Here is a 23,613-nt window from a genome sequence, read left to right as displayed (position 1 = left end):
TATGCCACACTTGTTCCCCAGTAAACCTCTTTTCTCATCTCCTCTTCCTTTTCCTGTCTGCTGATAGGGTGCATGGATCGTGTTAGCGGAAAGGAGAGAAGTCCAGTTTCCCTCTCTGTGCTGTTCTCACCATAACTGACGTGGGGCCCATCTCACCGTAGAGCCACCTTGGCCTTCCCGGCCTGGTGTGATGTGGTTCATTCCTCTGACCTCACCTCAAAGCTGATACTTACCACTCAGCAGCTCTGCCTGACATCTGCTCAGGGCTCTGTGCTTGTTACTCAGCCAGAAGTTCCTTGGCTGTGAGCATTGCTCACTCTCAATTAGTCCCCTCCTTGTTAATTAACAGCATGCTTTTCCCTGGAAGCTGTGCTGTGTGACCTTGGGAATGTGGTCTCCTTGGGATGGGGGGCAGGGGAGGGCATACTTTTGCTTGAGTCTCCACGGATGTCGGGGCTGACTCTGGCCTGCACATGAGGGTATTAGTTGACACACGGTAAATGGCCATGGCATGGGCGTCTCCTTTGCCATGCTTTGGGTGGAAAGAAGTGAGAAATCAGTGTCGGCAGGAAAGAATTCCATAGCAATGTCAGCCAGCATCTTACCCATCTGAGAGATGTTCTCTTTTTCTCCTTTCAAAGAAGAACATCTCTCAGTTGATTGAAAATTCGACTTGCTAGGGTGCTTTTTATTGGAGCTGTCTTCAACTTGATATGTGGGCAGAAGCCCTTGGCATCTGCTCAGAGGCACTTGAATGTTGCCGATGTCTTCTTTTCTGGCTCCCCCATGGGGTCAGGGCAGCACTCATACTGGCCATGGCCATGACCGGTGTTATTTCTAGGGATAGCATGAGTTTGCAGAGCTGGTAAGTGATGTGGAAGTGCAAACCACAGCTAAATGGGGAGCCAAAAAATTATATGGAAAGGAACCATGCTTACTGCCACAGCCAAAGGGCTGGACAAGCTCATAAATAGGAAGGTTCATAATGAGATCAGAAGCAAGAAAGATTGGACACAATGGGGGCACGATGAGGAACGGGTCTCAGCAAGCAGCCCGGGATTATTAAGGGTGCTGAACAGGATAGCCCAGTGGGTAAGAGCAAGGTTTTAGCATCATCAAATCCAGACAAAGCTGGATTTGAAACCGGGCTTGGCCGCTTGCCAGCTTGGGCAAATGACTTCACTGCTCTAAGCTTCGGTTTCCTTATCTTTAATGGGGTTAATAGGACTTAGCTCATAAGATTGTTTTAAGGATTAAATGAGAAAATGTTTATAAAGTGCTTAGTGTGATGTCTGGCCCAAAATAAATGCTCAGTAAGTGGCTGTAATTATGAGCACTGAAGGGTATTGGAAGCCTGGTTTCCTGGGGTTCTCATTTTGTGGGGCTGGGCAGCTCCACCAGCCACAGAGAGCCCCGTGGGACTGAGGGGGAGACGGAGACCCAGGCAGATCAGTCTGTGGTGTTTCAGCAGCTGACTCAGCATATGTGCACAGACACCTTCCTGCTGGGAAAAGGTTCTTTATTAGACTTATTCTTAGTTCCCTGAGTAATGCCTTCTTGTGCTATGACCCTTCTCTCTTTTCACTCTGTGGGCTTCACGGTGGCTCCTTGTGCTCACTGACCCCATAGGACCCTTCTTGAAACAGGTTGGAGGTAGCAAGGTAGGGGGAGGGTGCAGGGCAAGTAGTAAATGTATGCACACTCAGGAAACCCCCCCCCACATCAGTTCTTCCCTTTGAAGTTTCACCAGCAAATTAAAAACCAAAATCAAAACAAGAGAGAAGAACAAAAATGGTTTAGACCTGTTCCCTGATTTTGGGGCATGTGTGGTTGTGATTAAACTCTGTACCTTCACTTTATGATGAGCAGACCCTAATTTCTTCTACCACATTTCTTTTTTTCCTGCTTTGAAGTAGGGAAAACGAAATCAGAATGATTCTCTCAGGAGACCACTGTGGAGTCGAGGGGATGGAAGTGTATCTCTCACCTACGAAGTTGTCGACAGAGGTCATTAGCCCCATTCCTCTGAGCCACTCCTTGGTGGTCCCTTGAGAACCTGCTCTGAGAGCCAGGTTATAGGGAGGACCTCATAGAACAGACTGGCCGAGAGTCTGAGTGCTCTAGGAAGGCAGGGGAGTGTGTGTCTGGCAGTGCTTTGGGTACGTGGCCTGGCGGCAGGCGTTGCACACCCTGCAATGCAGCCAGTGTGGTCCAGAGGCAGGAAAGTCACCCTGAGAAGGGGACAGCAAGGCAGGCGCCCTGGGCCGTGGAATTCGCTATTGACTGGGGGCCATGGAAACAAAGGATGATCAGGTCAGTAACACCCTGAAGTAAGGTCCCTGGGAGTGCCCAGGAAGGTTCATCAGGGTGAGAAAACAAAACAAATGTTCTACTGCTTTGTTTTAAGAGTGCTGTTTTGTGAGCACATAACACAACAATACTATAAAACGTGTATATAACTTATAAATGAGTAGGTTTGCATCCTTCTCTATCATCTATAGGTCACCTATCATCTATCACCTGGAGTGTGCCTTCATTTTGCTAAGTTTGGAGATGGCTGATCCTGAGGGCCAAGGTCAGAGGAAGAAAGCGGCAGAACTGCTGGCGTGCCGGAGGCCACAGCCCACGTAGACCCCTGTCTGTGTGAGGGCAGAGCCTCGGGCCCAGCCCAGGTAGCTGGTGTCAGGGCTGGACGAAGTCAGGGGGAATGCTTCAGACTCCTCATGGCCAGTTGGATGCTGCTCTGAGTGTTGGACTGTTGATGTCGCTTGGAAGCCCTGTCCCCATCTGGGACTTGGCTGCGGCCCTCCTCCATCTTTGGACGATGATACTGACCCTCTGGCCTCCTTGCTTTAGCTCTTCACTTGCTCTCAGGGTCATGGCTGAGGATAAAGCATTTGGCACTAGAGTCAACGCTGACTAGATTCATGGGGGAAAGGAAACCCAGGTCCAGACAGCGCTGTGACACCTGGGAACCCCTGCTTGCACACTTCCAGGTGGATGTGGTTTAGGGAGATTATGAGCTCTTGTGCTCCTTTTCAGGCCATTTTCCCTTCTTTTCAAGTACCTCGACCCTCCACGAACTGTGAACAAGGGCCTGATGATTATGGATTCAACAAAGCAGTTGCAGGAATTGGTTGTACATGCTCATTTCCTTTAAGAGAAGGCAGATGGGAAAAACTTAGGCAAGTCTGTAAACAGAATGCACTGAGAGTAGGCACTGTGAGCTTCGGGCTTTTCCAGTGCTCAGTATGGCTTTTAGCTGTTTTCTGTTGAATTTTGCAGAATTGTGCTCCACTTTTGCCTATGCTACCGGCCACTGACCTCAGATCCCCAGGACAGTATGGGAGGTGAACACATGGTGGGATGAAAGCCCACAGGCGACGACACTGAGGGTCAGATTGGAAGCCCGCTACCATAGGCTGTATGGAGAGTCAGCCCCAGGTGGAAGGAGTTCTAAAGGGAGCCACATGCTTGAGTAAAGGTTGCCGTGTCACATACATTTATATCACATATACATTTTTGAGAGTATTTGGAAGTTCTTTGAATAAGAATCTTTGCATGATGCCTTTTCCATGCACATCCAGGATGATATATTTATCCAAGAGATAGAACTTCCATTTACATTCTGTTAGTATAGCTAATCCTTTGGCTGAAGGTTACTTTATGGCCTGGCCATCCAAGAGCTGACCGTGTGGGCCAGGGTGGACCAGACTCTCATGGCTATCCTGGGGCTTTGGTCTACCACTTCCTGGTCCGGGAGACCCTGCTTGTTTTTCCCCCATCAACCCTCTTGCCTGCACATAGGTTGGAGATGCCTTACAGAATTCATGGCCACTCCTTGAATGGTTTTCTTTTCTTTCTTTCTTTTTTTTTTTTTAAAGATTTTATTTATTTATTTTACAGAGAGAAATCACAAGTAGATGGAGAGGCAGGCAGAGAGAGAGGGAAGCAGGCCCCCCGCCGAGCAGAGAGCCTGACGCAGGACTCGATCCCAGGACCCTGAGATCATGACCTGAGCCGAAAGCAGCGGCTCAACCCACTGAGCCACCCAGGCGCCCCTTGAATGGTTTTCTTTATCACTCACAAGGCCTATCATTGTGACATGTAGAGCTGCCAGACCTGGTCTCGAGGTGAAGCCACACTGTCTTTCTGCCCACTGCTGATGCTGACAATGCTGCTTCTGTGGGACTTGTCCTAGAATCCTTAGTGATTTATGAGGATCTTGTGGCCATTAATAGACACATCTAGGCAGGCCTCTCTCATGGTACACAGATTTCATGACCAGAATATTCACTGGGATCTGTAGAGCAAAATGCCTACACCCATCCTTGTACTTCTCAGAATAGGTACTTTTGTCCTAGTCATAGAACTTCTAACTTCCACTGTCCCCATTTGGGGTAAAATGTTGGACTCTGAACCAGACTTGGGCTTGTCTTGGTTTTATCCTCTAAGATCTTCCACTCTAAGATGAAATGATGCCTATAGCCACTCATCTATCTTATCATAACTAATGTTGATTCCTACCATTTATTTTAACCTTTGACATTTTAAAATGTATTCATTTATACTTCTCAACACCCCTGCTTTCCACATACATTTGGTAAGCATTAACATTTTGTGTCTGTTTTAATGATGTTTGCCTGTAGAGGGCTAATATTACTGTCATTTGAGATGGCCTTATGCACTCTATAAGCTTATAAACGTGCTGATACTGGAGTTTGTGCATGGTTTGTCTTCTCCTGTAACTTCTTACAGGAGTGCACTCAACATAGTGGTGCTTGGTAACTATTTGTTTTAAGTGTGATAATGGTATCCTAGATGGAGCTGACTGTGCTTCTGACCCACTGTTGGGTCCCTGCTGGGTCATTTGGAGATCTGGCTGGTTGGTGTTCTGGATGCTCCCCGAGCCCAGCAGGATGTCGGAGCTGTCAGACAACTTCCACCTAGCATCTGAGAAACCCATCCATTGTCAGACCCTTTGGCAGAGGTCCACCGTGTCTTTCAGACTTTCTGCCTTGTGTGTTCAGAAATTGTTACAGATTCCTTAAACAACCCCCTATCTAGATACCCTAGGGAAGACGTTCTTAGGGTTATTCTGGCCCATTGATGCCAGTCTGCACTGAGAATGCTTTTCCATTCTGAGATTTTGGAGAATAACATTGCTTTACATGGGCTCAAACCTGGGTGGGTAGGTACTAGAAAGCATTGCTCTTCAGCACTGTCTTGCCTTTATAGACTAGGAAAAAGCCTTTACACTGTGGTTTTGTTGCTCAGAGATAGCAAGAATGGCAGCAGAACCATTGTGCTTGGATAGTCCCTCCACTCTAATCAATCAATCCAGTGTTTGGGGCAAGATGTGTCACAGAGCCATCCGTGGGAGGTTGGGCCAGGGACAGGAAAGTACTTAGTAGACAGGAGAGCAATTAGTAAGGATGGACATTTAGAAAGTAAGTGGCAAAAGGGGCGCGTGGTTGGCTCGGTAGAGCACATGACTCTTGATGTTGGGGTGTGAGTTTAAAGCCCACGTTGGGTAGAGATTACCTAAGAGAATAAAATCTTAAAAGAAATTTAAAAAATGAAATTGAAAATGGCAAGAAATCTGATGAACACAAGGATTTTCTATAATTAAAAAAAAATAGGAATATGCATCTCTCTTCTCCCAAAGGTTCTAAAATTGGTTATTGACAGGCCTCCAAGCTTGCTCTCTACACCTCCCCTGTTCCCAGCCACCCCCAAAGACTGAACTAGTCTAAAATCTGGGTGTCTTTTCTACGTTTTTAAAATAGTAGCACTATGCTGCTTTGAGCACATAAAGCTATATTTTCACTGTCACCTCTAACTTGTAGTAGTCCTTGGTAATTACATGGTGCTTTCCTTCTGTAAGTCTATGAACACATGATAAATGTTAACTCTTACTTCTCCCAGCACCTCTGTAGAGAGAGGGGGAGACTGCATGGTGTCTGTTATCCCTGCGCTTGGTCTCATTTACCTACAGGTTTCACTCCATGTTTGGTCTGGTTACATCTCCTTGAGGTGTTCTTTCCTGTGTGTGGAAGAGCTGGTGAAGTACTAGGTGCTCTTAAGAATGATGTTCTGGGGGCGTCTGGGTGGCTCAGTAGGTTAAAGCCTCTGCCTTCGGCTCAGGTCATGATCTCAGGGTCCTGGGATCGAGCTCCGCATCGGGCTCTCTGCTCAGCGGGGAGCCTGCTTCCTCCTGCCTCTCTGCCTACTTGTGATCTCTGTCTGTCAAATAAAAAAAATAAAATCTTTAAAAAAAAAAAAAAAAAAAGAATGATGTTCTGTGCTGCCAAGTGGAAACCCTAAAGTCTCCATAGAAGCAAGAAGCCAGAGGACAGGCCTCCTGGCTTTAGGAAGCAGATAGTCCTAGCCTCTACAGTTTAACCATTTTTTACTGTTTTGTTTACAGAGGAGATTGCTAGATCAGTTAGAAAGCATTCTGTCTATCAAAGAAAGTATCTGCTCCTGACATGTAAAAGGAGAAATCCTTCATTGCCTCTTTGGTTGTAATTTTTACAGCTTTTTCTTAGTTCTTGTAAAGAGTCGTTTCTTCCTAAGATCTGTTTTTTTCTCTTTTTACATCCCGAAGAATGGAATATCAAGTAACTTTGAAATTTATACTAGTAAATTGCAAAAGCTGGATGAGATGTTGAAGAGACTTACGGAACAGAACAAAATAATTACAGTTTTAAATTTCTTTAGCCATCCATAGCTTTAATATATTGCTTCATTAAACAACATGATTTTAATTTATTATGCAAATGTAACAATTATTCCGTTAAACAAAATCTGTTAGAAAGATCACACACTTTGTTTCTGTGGCGCAATAAGTAATGTTGAATGTTCCATTTTTGTTTTTGATTTGCTTATTTTGTCTTTAATGACAACCCATTTAAAGTAAAAGTCTTTAAAATGGTAGAATAACGTGATAACATGTTTTCACTGGTAATTTAATACTTGGATATAATGAGTTCATCCGAGAGATTTCATTAAAAACAGCAAGGTGCCTGAATACCAAAGCTGAGATGTTTTTAATCACAGAATTATAGTAATTACACAAATCCCAAGATTTTCATCAGACAGAACGGGCTTCCAGAGCTAAACATGTACTTTAAACTTAGCACTAATAACTATGTATTGTTCTAAATTATAGCAGAGAGACTCCTTGGGCTAAGGGGAATATTGGAATTGAATTTTTAAGGAAAATTGAGAAATAAACTATTTTGGTAATGGTATCTGTAAGAGGCACATCACCAGCATAATGGAAGAGGATCTCTGTATGCTTTAGACATAGCAGGTGCATATCAGATAAAGTCAATGAGCCCATTATTGTTGACTATATTTTCAACATAAAGAGAATGCTAGAAGGAGCACCTCTTTCTTCTCCCAGGGGTCCTGAAGTTGCTAGTTGACAGGAGTCCTCCTTCCAGTCAGTAAATGAGATAGCAGACCACCAGTTAGTGAGATGATTATTGGCCCAGAATCTGGATTTTCTGGGTTGGATGAAGACTCATCCATCCAAGAAATCCAAATTGTTCTTTGGATCCAAATTTGGATCCAAATCCAAATTCTTCCATCCAAATTGTTCTTTAAAATTTGGTTATTGTGGGAATTATTTAAAATGTCAAATTTTTATAAAATGGTCAGGACATAGTACCCTCAGGGAGCTTGCTTTAAGAGAAGTAATATAAAAAATCTCCCTAAGCAAGAAACTTTGCTCTGTTTTCCATTTATTGTTAATTCTTTCTGTTTTCTGGCTCAGAAGGGTAGGGGGAGACAAGAAGGGGGAGTGAGGGGGAAGGGAGGACATTGAAGGAGCATGCTCTGAGGTGTCCATGGTGGGTGGAGGAGGGAGGAAGGAACCTGGGGCAAATGAAGAAGGCGGGTTAGGTTGGCTTCTCGTGTGTTACAAGGGGTTTGGAGTTTGAATGAAAGGCTCTGCGATCCATCTGGGTATTCCTGATGATCAGGCAGGACCCAGGAGACAGAGACATGCCTGGGATTAGGGTCCTGACAAAACAAGTATTTCTGGTCTCCATTCTCCCAACCCCATCCCTTTCTGTGGTAAACTCATCATTCCTGGTTTTCAAGTTCCAACTGCCTCTGGACTCCATCTGATTATGTTATCGTCCATGTGTGTTATTTGCATATTTGAAGTTACCCCCCCTGCCTCATTAGAAAGTTCGAAGACCATTCTGAGTCATGTCCCAGCCCTGCCCTCAGTGAGGGTGCACAGGTGAGCTCACGTAAGCCTCCGCTTTCTCATCGCTTGCTGCTGGGTGGGACTGGCTGGAGAAGCCCCTTCCTGCAGTGTCAGCTTCCTTGAGGTTTTGCTTTTTCCCTTCTAACCATCAAAATAACATGTGCCGTTGTGGAAAATTTATAAGACAGAGAAAGATGTAGAGAAGCCGGGAAGTCACCATTAATGCTTGCAGAGGAAACTCCCATTTTGCCATCTTTCGTTCGACTCTTTTTCCTGTATCCTTTGTTTTTTATGTGCACAGCCCTGCACGAACATATGGGTGTCCTGATTTAGAAATGGGTAACAGTATTTAATCCCCTGTCATAAACATTTTCTGTAAGCCTCCCAGGAGGCCTATTGAATATCCCTTGCCACCGTGAACGTAAGGGTGTTACTGTCTTGATTAAGTGTCATTGCCGTTTGGTGTCTTCCCAGGTCCCTTGTTTGTGGTCTGCTGCACCTCTGGAAGGCTATGATGGGAATGAAGGTGGCTGCCTGCAGGTTTCACCGGACCGGCTGCTTCTGCCTAGAAAGTCATCCTTTCCAAGCAGGAAAAGTGCTCCCCGTGGTGGTCGACCTCAAGGGACCAGACACACTGTAGAGAGAAATGGATGAAAGCAGCCTGGGGGGCCCCAGACGTGTGCTCCCCGTGGTCTAGTCCAGGGACGCCCTTTGGCGGGGCCCTGGCCTTCTGGAATGTGGCCGGCTGCGGCTGCATGGCTGATTGCTGAGTGACGATGCTTCGCCGGGGGCTGCTGGCGTGGGTCTCTCGCGTGGTGGTTTTGCTCGTGCTGCTCTGCTGTGCCGTGTCCGTGCTCTACATGCTGGCCTGCACCCCGAAGGGGGACGAGGAGCGGCTGGGGCTGCCCCGGGCCAACGGCCCCACGGGGAAGGAGGGGTACCAGGCCGCCCTGCAGGAGCGGGAGGAGCAGCACCGCCACTACATCAGCAGCCTCAAGCGGCAGGTCGCACAGCTCAAGCAGGAGCTGCAGGAGCGCGGCGAGCGGCTCAGGAGCGCGCAGTCTCACCCCAGCGACGCGGCGGGCGTGCGGCTGGAGCCGGGGCCTCCCGAGAAAACCCAGGCGGACTTGCTGGCCTTCCTGCGCTCGCAGGTGGACAGGGCGGAGGTGCACGCCGGCGTCAAGCTGGCAACGGAGTACGCCGCCGTGCCTTTCGACAGCTTCACGCTGCAGAAGGTGTACCAGCTGGAGACCGGTCTGACTCGGCACCCCGAGGAGAAGCCCGTGAGGAAGGACAAGCGGGATGAGCTGGTGGAAGCCGTGGAGTCGGCCCTGGAGACCCTGAACAGCCCTGCGGAGGGCAGCCCGAATCGGCGCCCCTACTCGGCCTCGGATTTCATAGAAGGTTGGCGACTGAGAGAATGGGGGTGGGGAGGCACCAGGGTCCAGGTGCCCTGGCCAGTCCCCGCCGCAGCAAGCTAGCAGCTGGCTTTGGGCATGGCGGGTAGAAAGTGTTATGGGAGTGACCGCAAAGGTATATGGCATGGAGTCTTATTTCTCAGAAATATCCGTTCTACTTACTTCTTCATGAAAATCACGCTTATTTAAAGGTCAGGTTCATTGCTCCCTGGTAGGAAAAGGCAGAAGTTATTGCTTTCATTAAAGAAAAAAAAAAAAAAGAAAGAAAGAAAGAAAGAGGGGCACCTGGGTGGCTCAGTGGGTTAAGCCTCTGCCTTCCGCTCAGGTCATGATCCCAGAGTCCTGGGATCGAGCCCCACATCAGGCTCTCTGCTCGGCAGGGAGCCTGCTTCCTCCTCTCTCTCTGCCTGCCTTTCCACCTACTTGTGATCTCTGCCTGTCAAACAAATTAAAAAAATATATTTTTTAAAAAAGAAAGAAAAGTAAACCAAACATAGACAAAACCCATTGAAACTCCAATGGAGGTTGATAGGCGGTTTTAACAGATCTCTTCCCTGGGCCCTTCTCCTAAGGGTCAGGCCTGGTTATCAGCCCATGAACACCAGAGCGGTTGTGAACATGTGGTCTGCGGCACTCATCATCTGCCAGACACTGTTGGAGGAACTGTATACTTATGATTCCCTTTTCCTCCTTAATGACCCTATTAGGGGATGAGGAAACTGAGGTTCAGGTTAATCGCGTAAATGACCTAAGGTCACTCAGTTAGCGAGTGACCGAGCCAGGATTTGAACCTGTGAAGTCTGATTCCAGAGTCCACATCCTTAACCACTAGGTTACATTGTACAGGCTGCCAGATGGCATGAACACTAGTAAGATGAACAGATCAGCTTCTTTCATGGGCACAGAAACTATTAGTTTGTGTTTGTGTCTAATTTTGGAAGAAAGTGGCCTCGTCTCATTCCTTGGAAGATGAATTAGTATCCTCTTACCGGCTTTTCCCTTGTTACCGGGGCAAAAATCAACTAATAATTTGGGAGTGGAAGTAATGTTCGAGGGCAGCCAGCTCTTCCGCCTCTTTCTGGAGAGAATCTACTTCAACTTCCCAGACGTGTGGCTGTGTCCTTGTCACCCTGCTCTCAACTTCGGCTATATAACCGCCCTCTCATCAGCCTACAGGCCAGATGGACTCTGTTTAGTCCTATCAAAAAGCTCTTACCGCCATTTATGCCTCTTCTCTTTGGACACTTCCCCATCTTCCAATTTTTTTCCACTTTATATGTGAACCATACCTCATACAATTTTGGTAGAGAATTATTTTTCATATGCCTCGAGCCAGGCAAAGAAATCTTTTACAAGATCAAACTTTTGGTTGTCGAGATTTGTTGTTCCTCATGTATATGAGGTATTAAAGATACCCAGCATATCGGCAGCTCGCAACTGTAAGCACATGGTCAGCACTTAGGGGAGCTCGAAACATCATGATGCTGCTGCGTCCCATTTTATTGTGCTTCAGAGTTTATGAAACCTTTCCACATAGAGTATCTTATATAATAGCTGACCCACGGGGAAGGCCATTAAACATCCTTAAAAAACGAATCCTGGCTACCACTCACCCTGGATATGCTATGGGAATTGCCCCCACACAAAGCGATTTCAAAAGAACTTGATTACAAATCAAAGCCTGCAATTTGGAATGTCTGCCCTTGTGATTTTTTTCATCTGCATTCATGTTTGAAATCTGTCTGCTTTCCTGCGTAGATTTTCTTAGTACACCAGGCCTGTTTTCCTCACTCAGCAGTGACACAGGCCTTTGGGGCCTGTGTTCCTTTGCTCGGAGAGGTGGCTGGTTTTCTGTCAGAGACGCTGCTCTCCTGGCTACCCCGGGCTGCTTCCGAGTGCGGCCCACAGCCTCTGGTAGCAGGCAGATCCAGCCTTCTCCCAGCGTTGGTGAAAGTCTAGTCAGCTGTTTTCCTGGAATGGCAACTGATTGGCTGAACCTGGAGTGAGTATGGGGATTCTTTGTGTTTCAGGAAATAATAATAAAAGCACATGGAATGCTTCCAGGTGATAATAGTTCCACAAAGCTTAAAGCTGACTGTGAGGCAGGTGGCATGACGACATGGGCACAGGGAGCTGTGTGACTCTGACCAAGACCCTGAAGCCCCACGGAGACTCGGTTTCCTCATCTGTCCTCAGAGGCTTGACTTAATGTCCTCCGAGGCCTTATCCCTCACCCCCCAACCCTCTGCAAAAAGCAAAGCACATCTTCAGCGTCTTCTTATCTTTGCCAAGCAGCCATCGCGGAACGGTACTCTGCCACCTGCTCTGCTGGGTGACCAGGACATGCCACCAACCCTTTGGGATCTTCCTCTATAAACAGGAGAAGTTACGGTAGATTATCACGTGTGGACTGACTGTGGCCACTTCCTCGGGTGGCATGAAGCTTGCAGAGGGAGAACACCACATCGATGACAATCTATTATCTATATTAATGTAGTTATTTTCTGTCTCTAAGACAGAGGGAATGGCACAAGCCTCCCTCTTCCCTTCCCTCGATGTTCTGTTGGCATCGATTTTTGCTTTGGCTTCTTACATAAGAGCATGATTTTTTTCTCTTTAATTTTTCCAGCTATCTGGGAAAAGAATTTAAAGTAGAAAAATGGGATCAAATCCTGTACTGTAGGATGCCTAAATGTTTATCTCCTCAAGTGAACAGAAAATCTTTATGTTTGTGGTTTAGCTCTTCCTTCAGTATTTACCTCCAAGTGGCATAACTTTTGGCTTTGGTTTCCTATTTTTCAGTAGACTCTTGGACATAAATTTGACATGGTTCCATGAGACAATTTCGCCTTCCAAATCATTCCTCTTTTACAATCCAAGTATCCGAGAACATGAATCTACATGAGGCATTTGTGTCTCCTGTCTCCACGGGGTTGCTTCTGTGCTGCCCTCCTCCAGCTTCTGCACCTTAGCGGTGGCCAGAGTGGATCAGATACTAACAGAGTTGCTTTGGGGGTGGGGGTGGACCCAAGCCATGATTCGCAAGAAAGTGAAGGTCTTGAGGGCACCCTGAGATGCATTTAAAGCTAGGGGCATAGAAATCGTTATAAGACCTTAGTAGCTCTTCTATCGTAATTCCTGACCTATGCTCAATGACCAGCACCTCATGCTTTCTGGGAGAGAAAACTAAGGCAAGAAGTGAAGACTGAGTTTTAGACTTCCATTGTGTCTCACTGTAACCTCTAAGGGATGTCCTGTGACCCCTTTGCTAACGCTCTTTTGGACAAGTCAAATCCATTTCCAGGTCCTGGGTACTTGGAGAGCAAGGGGCTTGGGGCCGTGAGGACAGGAAGTGGGTTATTTCCTCAGCACACATGTCAGTGATATGCTTCTTTGCTGGCATAGACTGGGGGGTTGAAAAGGGAAGGCGGGCATTTGGATGCATTTCTGGCCACTTCTGGGGATCTTGGTGCAGAACTAGGGGAGAGCTGGCGTGGGAGTGGGAGGTGGATTCTGCACAGTGGGTGGCTCTGACCTGTTTTGGGGTGTGGGGAGAGGGGCTGGCAGGTGGGACAGCAGGACTTTAGGTCGTGAGTTGGGCCTTGGTTCTCGGCCAGCATCTCCAGGGCAGTGAGGGTGTTGGAACTTATGACCACATCTCACCCTACGGTGTGCTGGAGTGACCTCGTTGGCTCCCTTCTAAGTTCTGAGTAGGCCTGCAGAATATTGGGTTCCTCTGTCATCACCCTGTCCCTTCTATCCCACTTCCTACCTCAGATCTCCTCCGCCTTTGTTTGCTGATGCATTAAGGTCCTTTAAGGAGGGAGAAATGCTTTTTATTCTGAAATCAGAGATAAAAGGCTTAAGTGCACATAAATGTTTTGAGGCTACCCTTTGAAGAGGGAATTCTCCCTGCGGTGATGGTGGGAGAGAAGGTGACCCAGCTTAGAACTCAGCTGGTGGGCAGGAGTCCAGCTCTCCACCAGGGCGAATGGGAGAGCCCCAATGTAGAGTGAATGCTCTGCTGCTGTTGTAGAACATTTTGAAATTCTCAGTAATTTTGAAATGGGGGAACTTATATTTTCATTTGGCGTGGAGACCTACAAACTAGGTAGTAAGTCCCACCTCCAAGGCTGAGAGGACAGGAGGGAAAGGTGAAGGGGGAGGGCGGCAGAATGAGGGGGTGAGCTGTGCAGTCCGGCACCTTTGCTGAGGGTCAGCTCAGTTGACCTTCGGTGTGCTGAGACTAATGGAACCTGTGTTTGACATACATCTTGTGTGTACAGGGTATTTTGTCACAACACTGCAGAAGCTGGCAAGTCTGCCTTTTTGGTGTATTTTCATTGTGCTCGTGCAAAGCAGTTTTGTTCCCAGGGGATTTTTTCAAAAATTGAGGTTGTCACTGTTCTCCTGCCTTGTTTCCTGTTAAGAACAGGCTATAGCAGGAGAGGGTGCAAAGGCTCAGTGATGAGAGGGTCTGAACAGGGGCCTCACACAAAGTGAAAGGATGTCGGGGGTGATGGGGACGGGGAGACCCAGGCTGGAGCCCTTTCACAGGAATGTGTGGCCACGGCTGTTGCTCAGACTTTGGCCTGCTCAGCCCCTTCGGGAAGGAAGCGGTGTTTGCAGAAAGGATCTGTAGTTTTTGTTGCTTTTTAACCAGACCTCTAGTTTATCCCTGTTAGAGTCATGGGTGAGGTCTTGCACCAAGGCATAATCAACATGCATGGACAGGACCCCTGTTATTTGTGTAGGGTGTCCCCACCTGTTTTGGGGGTTGGGAAAGGAGGCTAGTGCTAGGTCTCAGGCTTGAAGGACCTGATTATGTACATGGGCAGACACAACTCTGGGTGACTGAGAGTTCAGTGGGGGGTACTTTTCGTGCTGTGGGCTTCGGAATTGGTGGCTGGGTGCAAGCCAGATGGTCAGGAAGTTGTCAGAGGAGGCTGGACCTGAGCTGGTCTCTAAAGCTGAGAAGGGGTTCCTGGAGAGGGAAGGAGGCAGCAAGGACGGGGGTACCAGAAAGCCGAATGCCTCCAGAATAGGAGTGGGGTATAGGCTTAGCATGGAGACCAGCCTGGTCAACGTGTAGGATCTGAGAATCGCTAGGAGTGGACTTTGCAAGGGCCCTGAGGGCTGAGCCTAGGAGTTTAGCTCTGCAAGGATCATCTGGATCTGGAGTTAGGAGGTGGGTCCCTCCCAGGAGGCAGTGAGCTCAGCTCTTGGGTCTCAAAGAGCCCTCTTCCTCCTTCTGCTTGCAGTGGTTCCCAAGTGCTCAAACAATTCAATGTCTTGGGGGTCCTGTGGTCAGAGATGGGGATTGCCATGGCTTATCCCAGCTGTTCTTCCGTCTGTGTGCTGGGCACTATTTCTGACAGTTCACACACATCGGTTTATTAATACCCTCTCCTACCAGACAGATAGATATGCTCATTATCTCTCTCACATCAAGGTCACCCCTCTGGTGGGTGTCAGGGCCAAGAATCCAGCGCTTCCTGTCTTGGCTCCGCACCATGCCATGTCTCACCGCTGATGGTCTCTGACCCAACGCACACGCGCCTTAGGTCCGGGAATGAGGTGGGGACACCTTTTAAAAACATGTCCAAAGGTGTGCGGATACCCTTGTGGGGAGGTCCTACACTAGTGAAGAAGTTTTAACAGGAAGAGAGGAAAAACATGAGCTCCTAGGGGAGACGAGCAGACGGAGACCCAGGCAGAAGCTGCCAAAGACAAATCCTTCACCCAGCTGAGGGCAAAACCGACAGCGTCTAGGAGCCTTGAGCACAAAAAGCTTTATTTAAACTGCTCAGACATGCGTTTCTTCTCAGAATCATTACAGCTTTATGGAAAAGGGTTTGAGAGAGGAGTGAATATTCAGTTCAAAACAGCTCGCTGAAAGCTGTTGAGCTGTATCGACATGCTTGTCTGTTCTTTAAAAGACAGGGTTTACTTTTTTTTTTTTTTAAGGTTATTTATTTGAGAGAGAGAAAGAGAGTGAGTGAGCAGGTGAGCAGGGGGAGGTGCAGGGGTGGGGGGAAGGAGAGACAATCTCCAGCATAGTCCCTGCAGAGCCGAGAGCCCGACACAGGGCTTGATCCTGGGTCCCCCAGATCATGACCAGAGTTGAAATCAAGGGTGGGACACTTCAACTGACAGAGCCAACCAGGTGCCTTTTGCCTTTTTACTGCTGTCTCCAGCACATATTGCCTTGCCTAGGTAGTCTTGGAGGACGCCACAATCAGATCCCAGCTTATCTTTTCAACTTCACTTCCTCCTGCTCTCTCCTGCCCTTCTCACCCTGTCCCTGGATCCTCATTCTCTTGCGCCTGCCCTGACACAGCTTCCCTGTGCCTGTTCCTTCGCCAGAAAAACCCAGGTTCCCAACCTCTCCACCCAGTGTCTCCCATCTCGTAAGATATTCTTCTCTGAAACCTGTTCTCATTCTTTCGACTGAAGTTCTGCTCATTCTGCCCAGCGTGGTGTCCCGCATGTGCCCTCTCCATCCGGTTTTATAGCTCTTCCTTTAGACTCAGCCCATGTTCACTCACAACTTCTAGCAACGGTTGCAGCTGCCAGAGCGATCTTTCCTGTTAGAGAGCCAGCTGCAGGAGCCTAAAAGTCTGACTACACCAGATCCAACCCCATCCCCTCTCTGCATGCACGGTGAGGGGTGGGGAGGTAGACCCGGCCTCCTGACTCTCTTTTCCCCCTTATGTGCAGTGAACCCCCAGAGGGCCAGAACCACGCCCCATTCAGCTTTCAGCTCCCTTCTAGTTGTAGACACTTCACAATTAGTATGTATCAAAGAAATTGCTTTACCTTTTGGAATACATGTGTATTTAAAATCCTAGGTACGCAGGGCACCTGGGTGGCTCACTTCATTAAGCATCTGCCTTCTGCTTGGGGCATGATCCCAGGGTCCCCCATCCTGCTTCCTGCTCTGCAGGGAGTTCTGCTTCTCCCTCTGCCCTTCCTCCCATTCGTTCTCTCGATCTCTCTTTTTCTCCTTCTCTCTGTCTCAAATAAATAAATAAGATCTTTAAAAAAAATCATCACCTTACAAATCTCCTCTCGTCTTGAAGTTCCATTGTAAATTAGGTGTTTGGATTAGAGGAGATGTTCCATAAAGTAATACAGTAAATATTACTTGGGTTCCTGGGACAGACTGCAAATCTGATTTAAACTCCAAGTGCTTGCTAGAGGGGAAGTTGGTGTGTGTGTGTTTTGGGTCGGGGGGCATGGTGGTGGGAAAATCAGTAAAGGGGAGTGGGAGGTACAGGCTTCCAGTTATGGAATGAGTAAGTCCTGGGGATGAAAGGTATGGCATAGGGAATATCATCAATGCTATTTTAATAGCATCGTATGGTGACAGATGGAAGCTACACTTGTGAGGATAGGGTAATGTATAGACTTGTTGAATCACAATGATGTACCTGAAACTAACAACATTTCGTGTCTATTATACTTCAATAAGAAAAGGGATGTTACCCTCCCCCAATTTTTAAAATAAATTAGTAAAAGCAAAACAAAAGCTAAATAAACATTCCATTCTAGGCATTACAAGTACATTCTCAATGTAGTACCTGACAGTAAAGCCATTTTCAAAACCTTTTATTTTGAAATACTTTAGAATTACCAGAGAGTTGCAAAAATAGCACAGGGTTCCGCTATAAACCCTTTCCCCAGCTTCCCCTAATGTCAACAATGTCAACATTTTATAAAACCAGGGTACAATTATCAAAATGAGGAAGATAACATTGGTACAGAACTATTAGCTAAATTATCCCTGGGTTTTTTTGTTTGTTTGTTTGTTTGTTTGTTTTTATTTCTCCTACTTGGTGTTCTTTGAGTTTCTTAGATCTGTGGTTTGGTGTCTGTCATTCATTTTGGGAAATTCTGAGCCAGTAGTTCTTCAGATATTTCTTCAAACATGTCTTCTCTCTTCTGGAATTCCAGTTATGTGTATATCCCACTGCTTGATATTGTCTCACAGCTCTTGGATGTTCTGTTCCTTTGTTTTCACTTTTTTACTTTTTGTGTTTCAGTTTGGGTAACTTTTAGTGACCTACCTCCAGTTAACTGACTCTTCCCTCAGCAGAGAGAGGGTTACTCATGAGACCAGCATCCCGAGCATTTTTTATCTCTGTTACCGTATTTTTAAATTTCTACATTTCCATTTGGCTCTTAGAGCTTCCATCTCCCTGCTGAAATGACCTGATTGCCCATGTTGTCCACTTTTTCTGCTAGAGCCTTTAATATATTGGTCATAGCTACTTTAAATTCCTCGTCAGAGGATTCCAGCATCCCTGTCCTATCTGAGTCTGGTTCTGATGATCACTTTGTGTCTTGGAATTTTTCTGCCTCATAATTTTTGTTGAAAGCCAGACATGTTGTGTAGTTCATAGAGACTGAGGTGGTGTTTATCCCTGGAGATGGCACACCTTCTTCTCCTAGGTCGTGTGTGTGTGTGTGTGTGTGTGTGTGTGTGTAGGGGGAGTTCATCTAGTCAGCAGTGGGGCTGGATTTGAGGTTTGTTGTTGCTATGGTTACCCTCAGAGCACCACAGTCTTCAAATTCCTCTTGTGATACCTTGTGTTAAGAGTCGAGGTTTCTTTCTCTGTCCAGCCCTGCAATTTAGGTCTTCCCTTCTTGCCTCAGAGAAAGTCATCTGGTACTTCTCTCCTGTCCCTCTCAGAAGTTCTGTTACTTGTTATTCAGGCCTGTACGTTTCACCCTGCAGGAGAGTGGGGAAGTCCCTGGTGATCCACTGTGTCACTAGGCCTCATGGTGTTCTGATCCGCCTCCAGCAATAAGGCTTTTGTACTTCTCCCTTCCCCTAGTTGCAGTGAGTTTCACCAGTTCCTTGAGGGTAAGAATGTTCTTTGCCTAAGCTTTTTGTTCCTGGGAGAGGAGGCAGGGGAGACTGAAACAGGAAGGATTTCTTGCCTTCTCGCACATGGCTGCTGTCCTCGCCCCTGGCCCGAACCTCATAGGTATTTTCTTTTTCTTTTTTAAAATTGAAGTGTAATTGACATACAATATCCTATTAGTTTCAGGTGCACATCCATTACAAAATGAGCCCCATCTGTCACCATACAAGTTATTACAATATTATTGTCTGTATTCTCTATTCTGTGTGTTACATCCCTGTGATTTATTTACTTTATAATTGGAAGTTTATAACTCTTAATCCCGTTCATCTATTTTGCTACCCTCAGTCTTCTGGGAGCCAACAGTTTGTTTCCTATGTCAATGAATATTTCTGTTTTGTTTATTTGTCTAGTTTTTCAGATTCCACATATAAGTATAATTGCATGGTATTTATCCTTTCTCTGTTTGACATTTCATTTAGCATCATACCCTTTGGGTCCATACATATTGTCAAAATCAGCAAGATTTCATTCTCTCCGTATATCTATCTATTTGTGTGATTTTCTTGATCCATTCACCTACTGATAGACACTTAGGTTGCTTCCATATCTCGGCTCTTGTAAATAATGTTGCTGTGAACGTGGGGGTGTATGTACCTCTTTCACTGGTGGTTTTATTTCCTTCATTTCATCTCTTTCAATTCAGGAGGATTGCTGGATTGGATGGCAGTTCTATTTTTAATTTTTGGGGGAGTCTCCATACTGTTTTCCATAGTGGCTGCACTCATTTATGTTCTTACCAGCAGAGTACCAGGGTTCCCTTTTCTTGTCATCCTCACCAACACTTACTTTTGTTTTTTTGATAATTGCCAATCTGACAGATGTGAGGCGATACCTCATTTTGGTTTTAATTTGCACTTCCCTGATGATGGGTGCCACTGAAAAATCTTTTCATGGGCCTAATGGCCGTCTGCATGTCTTTATTTTATTTTAGTTATTATTATTATGTCTTTGGAAAAGTATCTGTCAGGTTCTCTGCCTATTGTTTAATCAGAATTTTTGGTTTTTGGGACGCCTGGGTGGCTCAGTTGGTTAAGCAGCTGCCTTCGGCTCAGGTCATGATCCCAGAGTCGGGATCGAGTCCCGCATCGGGCTCCTTGCTCAGCGGGGAGCCTGCTTCTCTCTCTGCCTCTGCCTGTGCTCTCTCGCTCTCCTTCTCTCTCTCTGATAAAGAAATAAAATCTTTAAAAAAAAAAATTTTTGGTTTTTGATAGTAAGTTGTATGAATTATTTATATATTTTGCATATTACTTCTTATTAGATATATGATTTGCAAATAACCTCTACCATTTAGTCGCTTGCCTTTTTGTTTTGTTGGTGGTTTTCCTTCACTGTACAAAACCTTTTTGGTTTGATATCATCACATTTGTAGCTTTTGTACTTTTCACATTTGTACTTACCTGAGAAGACTGGTCCAAAAAAAATATTGTGTGAGGCTAACATCAAAGAGTTTACTGCCTGTGTTTTCTTCGAGGAGTTTCATGGTTTCAGGTTTTACATTCAGGTCTTTAATCTGTTTTGAATTTAATTTTGTACAGGGTATAAGATAATGGTCCAGTTTCATTCTTCTGCATATAGATGTCCAGTCTTCCCAATACCAGTGTCTTTTCCACATTGTATATTCTTGCCTCCTTTGCCATAGCTAAACTGGCCATATAATTGTAGGTTTATTTCTGGGTTCTCTATTCTGTTCCATTGATCTATGTGTTTGTTTTTATGCCAGTACCATACTGTTTTTATTACAATAAATTTGTAGTATAGTTTGTAGTCAGGAACTGTGATGCTTCTAACTTTGTTCTTCTTTCTCAAGATTGCTTTGGTGGTTGGGGTCTTTCATGGTTCCATACAGATTTTAGGATTATTTATTCTGATTCTGTGAAAAATGCTATTGGTATTTTGATGGAGATTGCATTGACTTGGTAGATCTCTTTGGGTATTATGGACATTTTAACATTAATTCTTCCAATCTTTGAATATAAGATATGTTTCTATTTATTTGTGTGATCTTTAATTTCTTTCATCACTGTCTTCTAGTTTTCAGAGTACAGGTTTTTCACCTCATTGGTTACACTTATTCCTAAATATTTAATTCTTTTTGATGCCATTGTATATGAGATTGTTTTCTTAATTTCTCTTTCTGAAAGCTCCTTATTAATGTCTAGAAATACAACTGATCTTTCTGAAAGCTCCTCCTGTTCTTAATTTCTCTTTCTGAAAGCAACTAATTTATGTATGTTAAATTTGTAACCTGTAACTTTACTGAATTCATTTATTAGTTCTAATAGTTTTTTTGATGGAGTCTCTAGAGTTTTCTATGTGAAGAATCTTGTCATCTGCAAATAGTGACAATTTTACTTCTTCCTTTCCAATTTCGATGCCTTTAATCAATCTTTCTTTCTTTCACCCTTTTTATATTTTTCTTGCCTAATTGTTATTGCTAGGACTTCCAGTGTGATATTGAAAAAAGTGGTGAGAGTGGTTTTCTTTGTCTTTTTCCTGGTCTTAGAAGAAAAGCTTTCCATTTTTTACCATTGAGTATGATGTTAGCTATGGGTTTGTCATATATGGTCTTTCTTATGTTGAAGCATGTTCCTTTTATACCCATTTTACTGAGAGCTATTTTTCATAAGTGGATGTTGATTTTTATCAGATTTTTTTTGCATCTGCTGAGATGATCATATGATTTTTATCCTTCATTTTCTTAATGCAGTATATCATGTTGATTGATTTGCAGGTATTGAATCTTCCCTGGACTAAATCCCACTTGACTATGGTGTATGATCCTTTTAATGTATTAATGAATTTGCTAATATTTTGTTGCAGATTTTTGCATCTATGTTCATCAAGGATATGGCTTGTAATTTTCTTTTTTTTAATGATGTTCTTGTTTGGTTTTGGAATCAGTATTGCTGGCCTCACAAAATGAGTTTGGAAGCATTCCTTCCTCTTCATTTTTTTTTGGAATAATTTGAGATGGATAGGTACTAATTCTTCTTTATATGTTTGGTGTAATCCATTTGTGAAGCCATTTGGTCCTGGACTTGTGTTTTTAGTGAGTTTTTAAATTACTGATTCAATTTCATTACTTGTAATTGGTCTATTCAGATTTTCTCTTTCTTCGTGATTCAGTTTTGGGAGGTTGTGTGTTTCTAGGAATTTGTCCATTTTTTTTCCCTAGGTTTTTCAGTTTGTTGGCATATATCAATTTGTTGGTGGTGGTCTCTTATGATCCTTTGTATTTCTGTGGGTTTGATTGTAACCTTCTCTTTCATTTCTGACTTTATTTATTTGGGCTCTCTGTTTATCTTCATGAGTCTGACTAGATATTTATTAATTTTATCATTACGAATAATCAACTTTTAGTTTCATTAATGTTTTCTCTTGCTTTTTAGACTCTATTTCACTTATTTCTTCTCTGATATTTATTACATCCTTCTACTGACTTTGGGCTTTGTTTATGCTTCATATGAATACTTCAAGGCTTTACAATTTTTCTTTGGTTACTTAATGAAGTTCCTGGAGAAAAACCCTGTAAGGGAGTACAGAGTTCTCTACTTTTTTGAACCCCAGGAGCTTCCCTTTTTGCCAGCTTTCTCTTAGCCTCCATCATTCTGTTAATTACTTCTTACCAGTGTCCAGTTGCATGTATCCCAATAAATGAGTGCTTTTCTATATGTGGGCTACTGCCTCTCCTCAGATTTTAGGCCAGCTCTTTGTTCTGTGGACTTTGCTGTCCACTAAGTCAAAAGAAGTGATGCTTCTCCAAACTCATTATATACTGGAGTGGAAACAGAAATGTGAAACCACTTCTTAAAATAATAATTTAAAAGCTACTGATTATTTTGTCTACTTCTGTTTCCTTATTAATCAATAATCTCTTCTCAAATGTAGTTTCAACCATCATACACAATCCAGCAGTTTGAAAGAACTTAGTTATATTAAATATAAATATTTAATTTAAATATAGATATTTAAATAAATTTAAAACATTTAAATAAATATTTAAAATAAATAAAATTTAAATATAATGAAATTAAATATATTGATTGATTTTATTGAGTAAGGATGCTATGGTAATATCCCAAATCTGGAAGTCTGAATGAAAACCTCAAATTCCATCATCTCTTTTCTGTGACCAACAATCAAAGGAATGGCATTGTTGATTAATACCCTATCATGTACTATAACTCCGTTCTTTATTTGAATTTAAATATTAAATATTGAACACCTGGGTTTTTTCTCAACTGTTGTATAATCTTATGAAATAAAATTATTTTTATTGTGACAATTTATAATTTACAAATACACTTCCCAAAATTGGTGGTGTTGAGCCATCCCTATCTTCTTCATTGCGAGAATTTGGGATTATTATTTTCCATCTATGTCTTCCTTTCCCCTTCTAGGATCCCTATTATCCTCATGCCAGTGTTGATATCAGTCCTAAGTCAACCGCATTGGAGGAGTTAAAAGGGTAGTAGAGGGAAGGGAAAACGTAATTATCTTGTTCCCAATAAATATCCACCTTTTTGCTGCAGTACTCCTCTCCCCTCCCCGCAGGCCTGGAGACATACACAAACCCTTAGTTAGGAAATAAGCCAAGACTTTAAAGCCCAGGAGGCTATTCATTACCTCTGATCCTTTCTCTGGGGGCTTAATCCCAGGCAGTCACCTCTGCTTCCTTGCTTTCCTGCACCTGTCCTCCTGATCGGGAGCTTGTGCCCTAACCCACCATCAGCAGTGCCATCAAGTTCCCTCATCTCCAGTCCCCCACCTGTCCTATTCAAAGTGTTTTTCTACCTTTTGAAATCTAAATGTGAACGGAATTCACAGTTACACGCTTGGGTTGATTTATATAGCACGACAAATGCTATATCACAGGCACGTAAGGGGTTGAAGAGGTTTCTGTGAGCTGGTGTGAGGACTTCACCACAACAGATCATATTGTTTCTGTGCCTTCTGAGTGACTTACAAATACACTTTGAACATAACCAGTTTGTAAATAGATTACCCCCAGTATTTCGTTTCCATTGTGAATATTGCT

The 23,613-nt window shown here is 44.5% G+C and overlaps 1 protein-coding gene across 4 annotated transcripts in view; it reads left to right on the top strand.

The window, feature by feature from the left end:
- The window catches only part of CSGALNACT1 (chondroitin sulfate N-acetylgalactosaminyltransferase 1), a 354,308-nt gene that overhangs the window by 250,224 nt on the left and 80,471 nt on the right, over positions 1 to 23,613 (top strand). For all 4 annotated transcript variants that reach the window (XM_044225260.1, XM_044225262.1, XM_044225261.1 and 1 more), the window contains one exon: positions 8,699 to 9,628. In XM_044225260.1, the coding sequence (XP_044081195.1) occupies positions 9,001 to 9,628 (628 nt within the window). In that variant the 5' untranslated portion in view covers positions 8,699 to 9,000. The remainder of the gene's footprint in view (positions 1 to 8,698; positions 9,629 to 23,613) is intronic.

The sequence above is a fragment of the Neovison vison genome, chromosome 11, assembly GCF_020171115.1.
Source record: "Neovison vison isolate M4711 chromosome 11, ASM_NN_V1, whole genome shotgun sequence".
Classification (NCBI taxonomy): Eukaryota; Metazoa; Chordata; class Mammalia; order Carnivora; family Mustelidae; genus Neogale; species Neogale vison.
The sequence above is the reverse complement of the archived record's forward strand: the minus strand, read 5'-3'. Positions and strand labels throughout refer to the sequence as shown.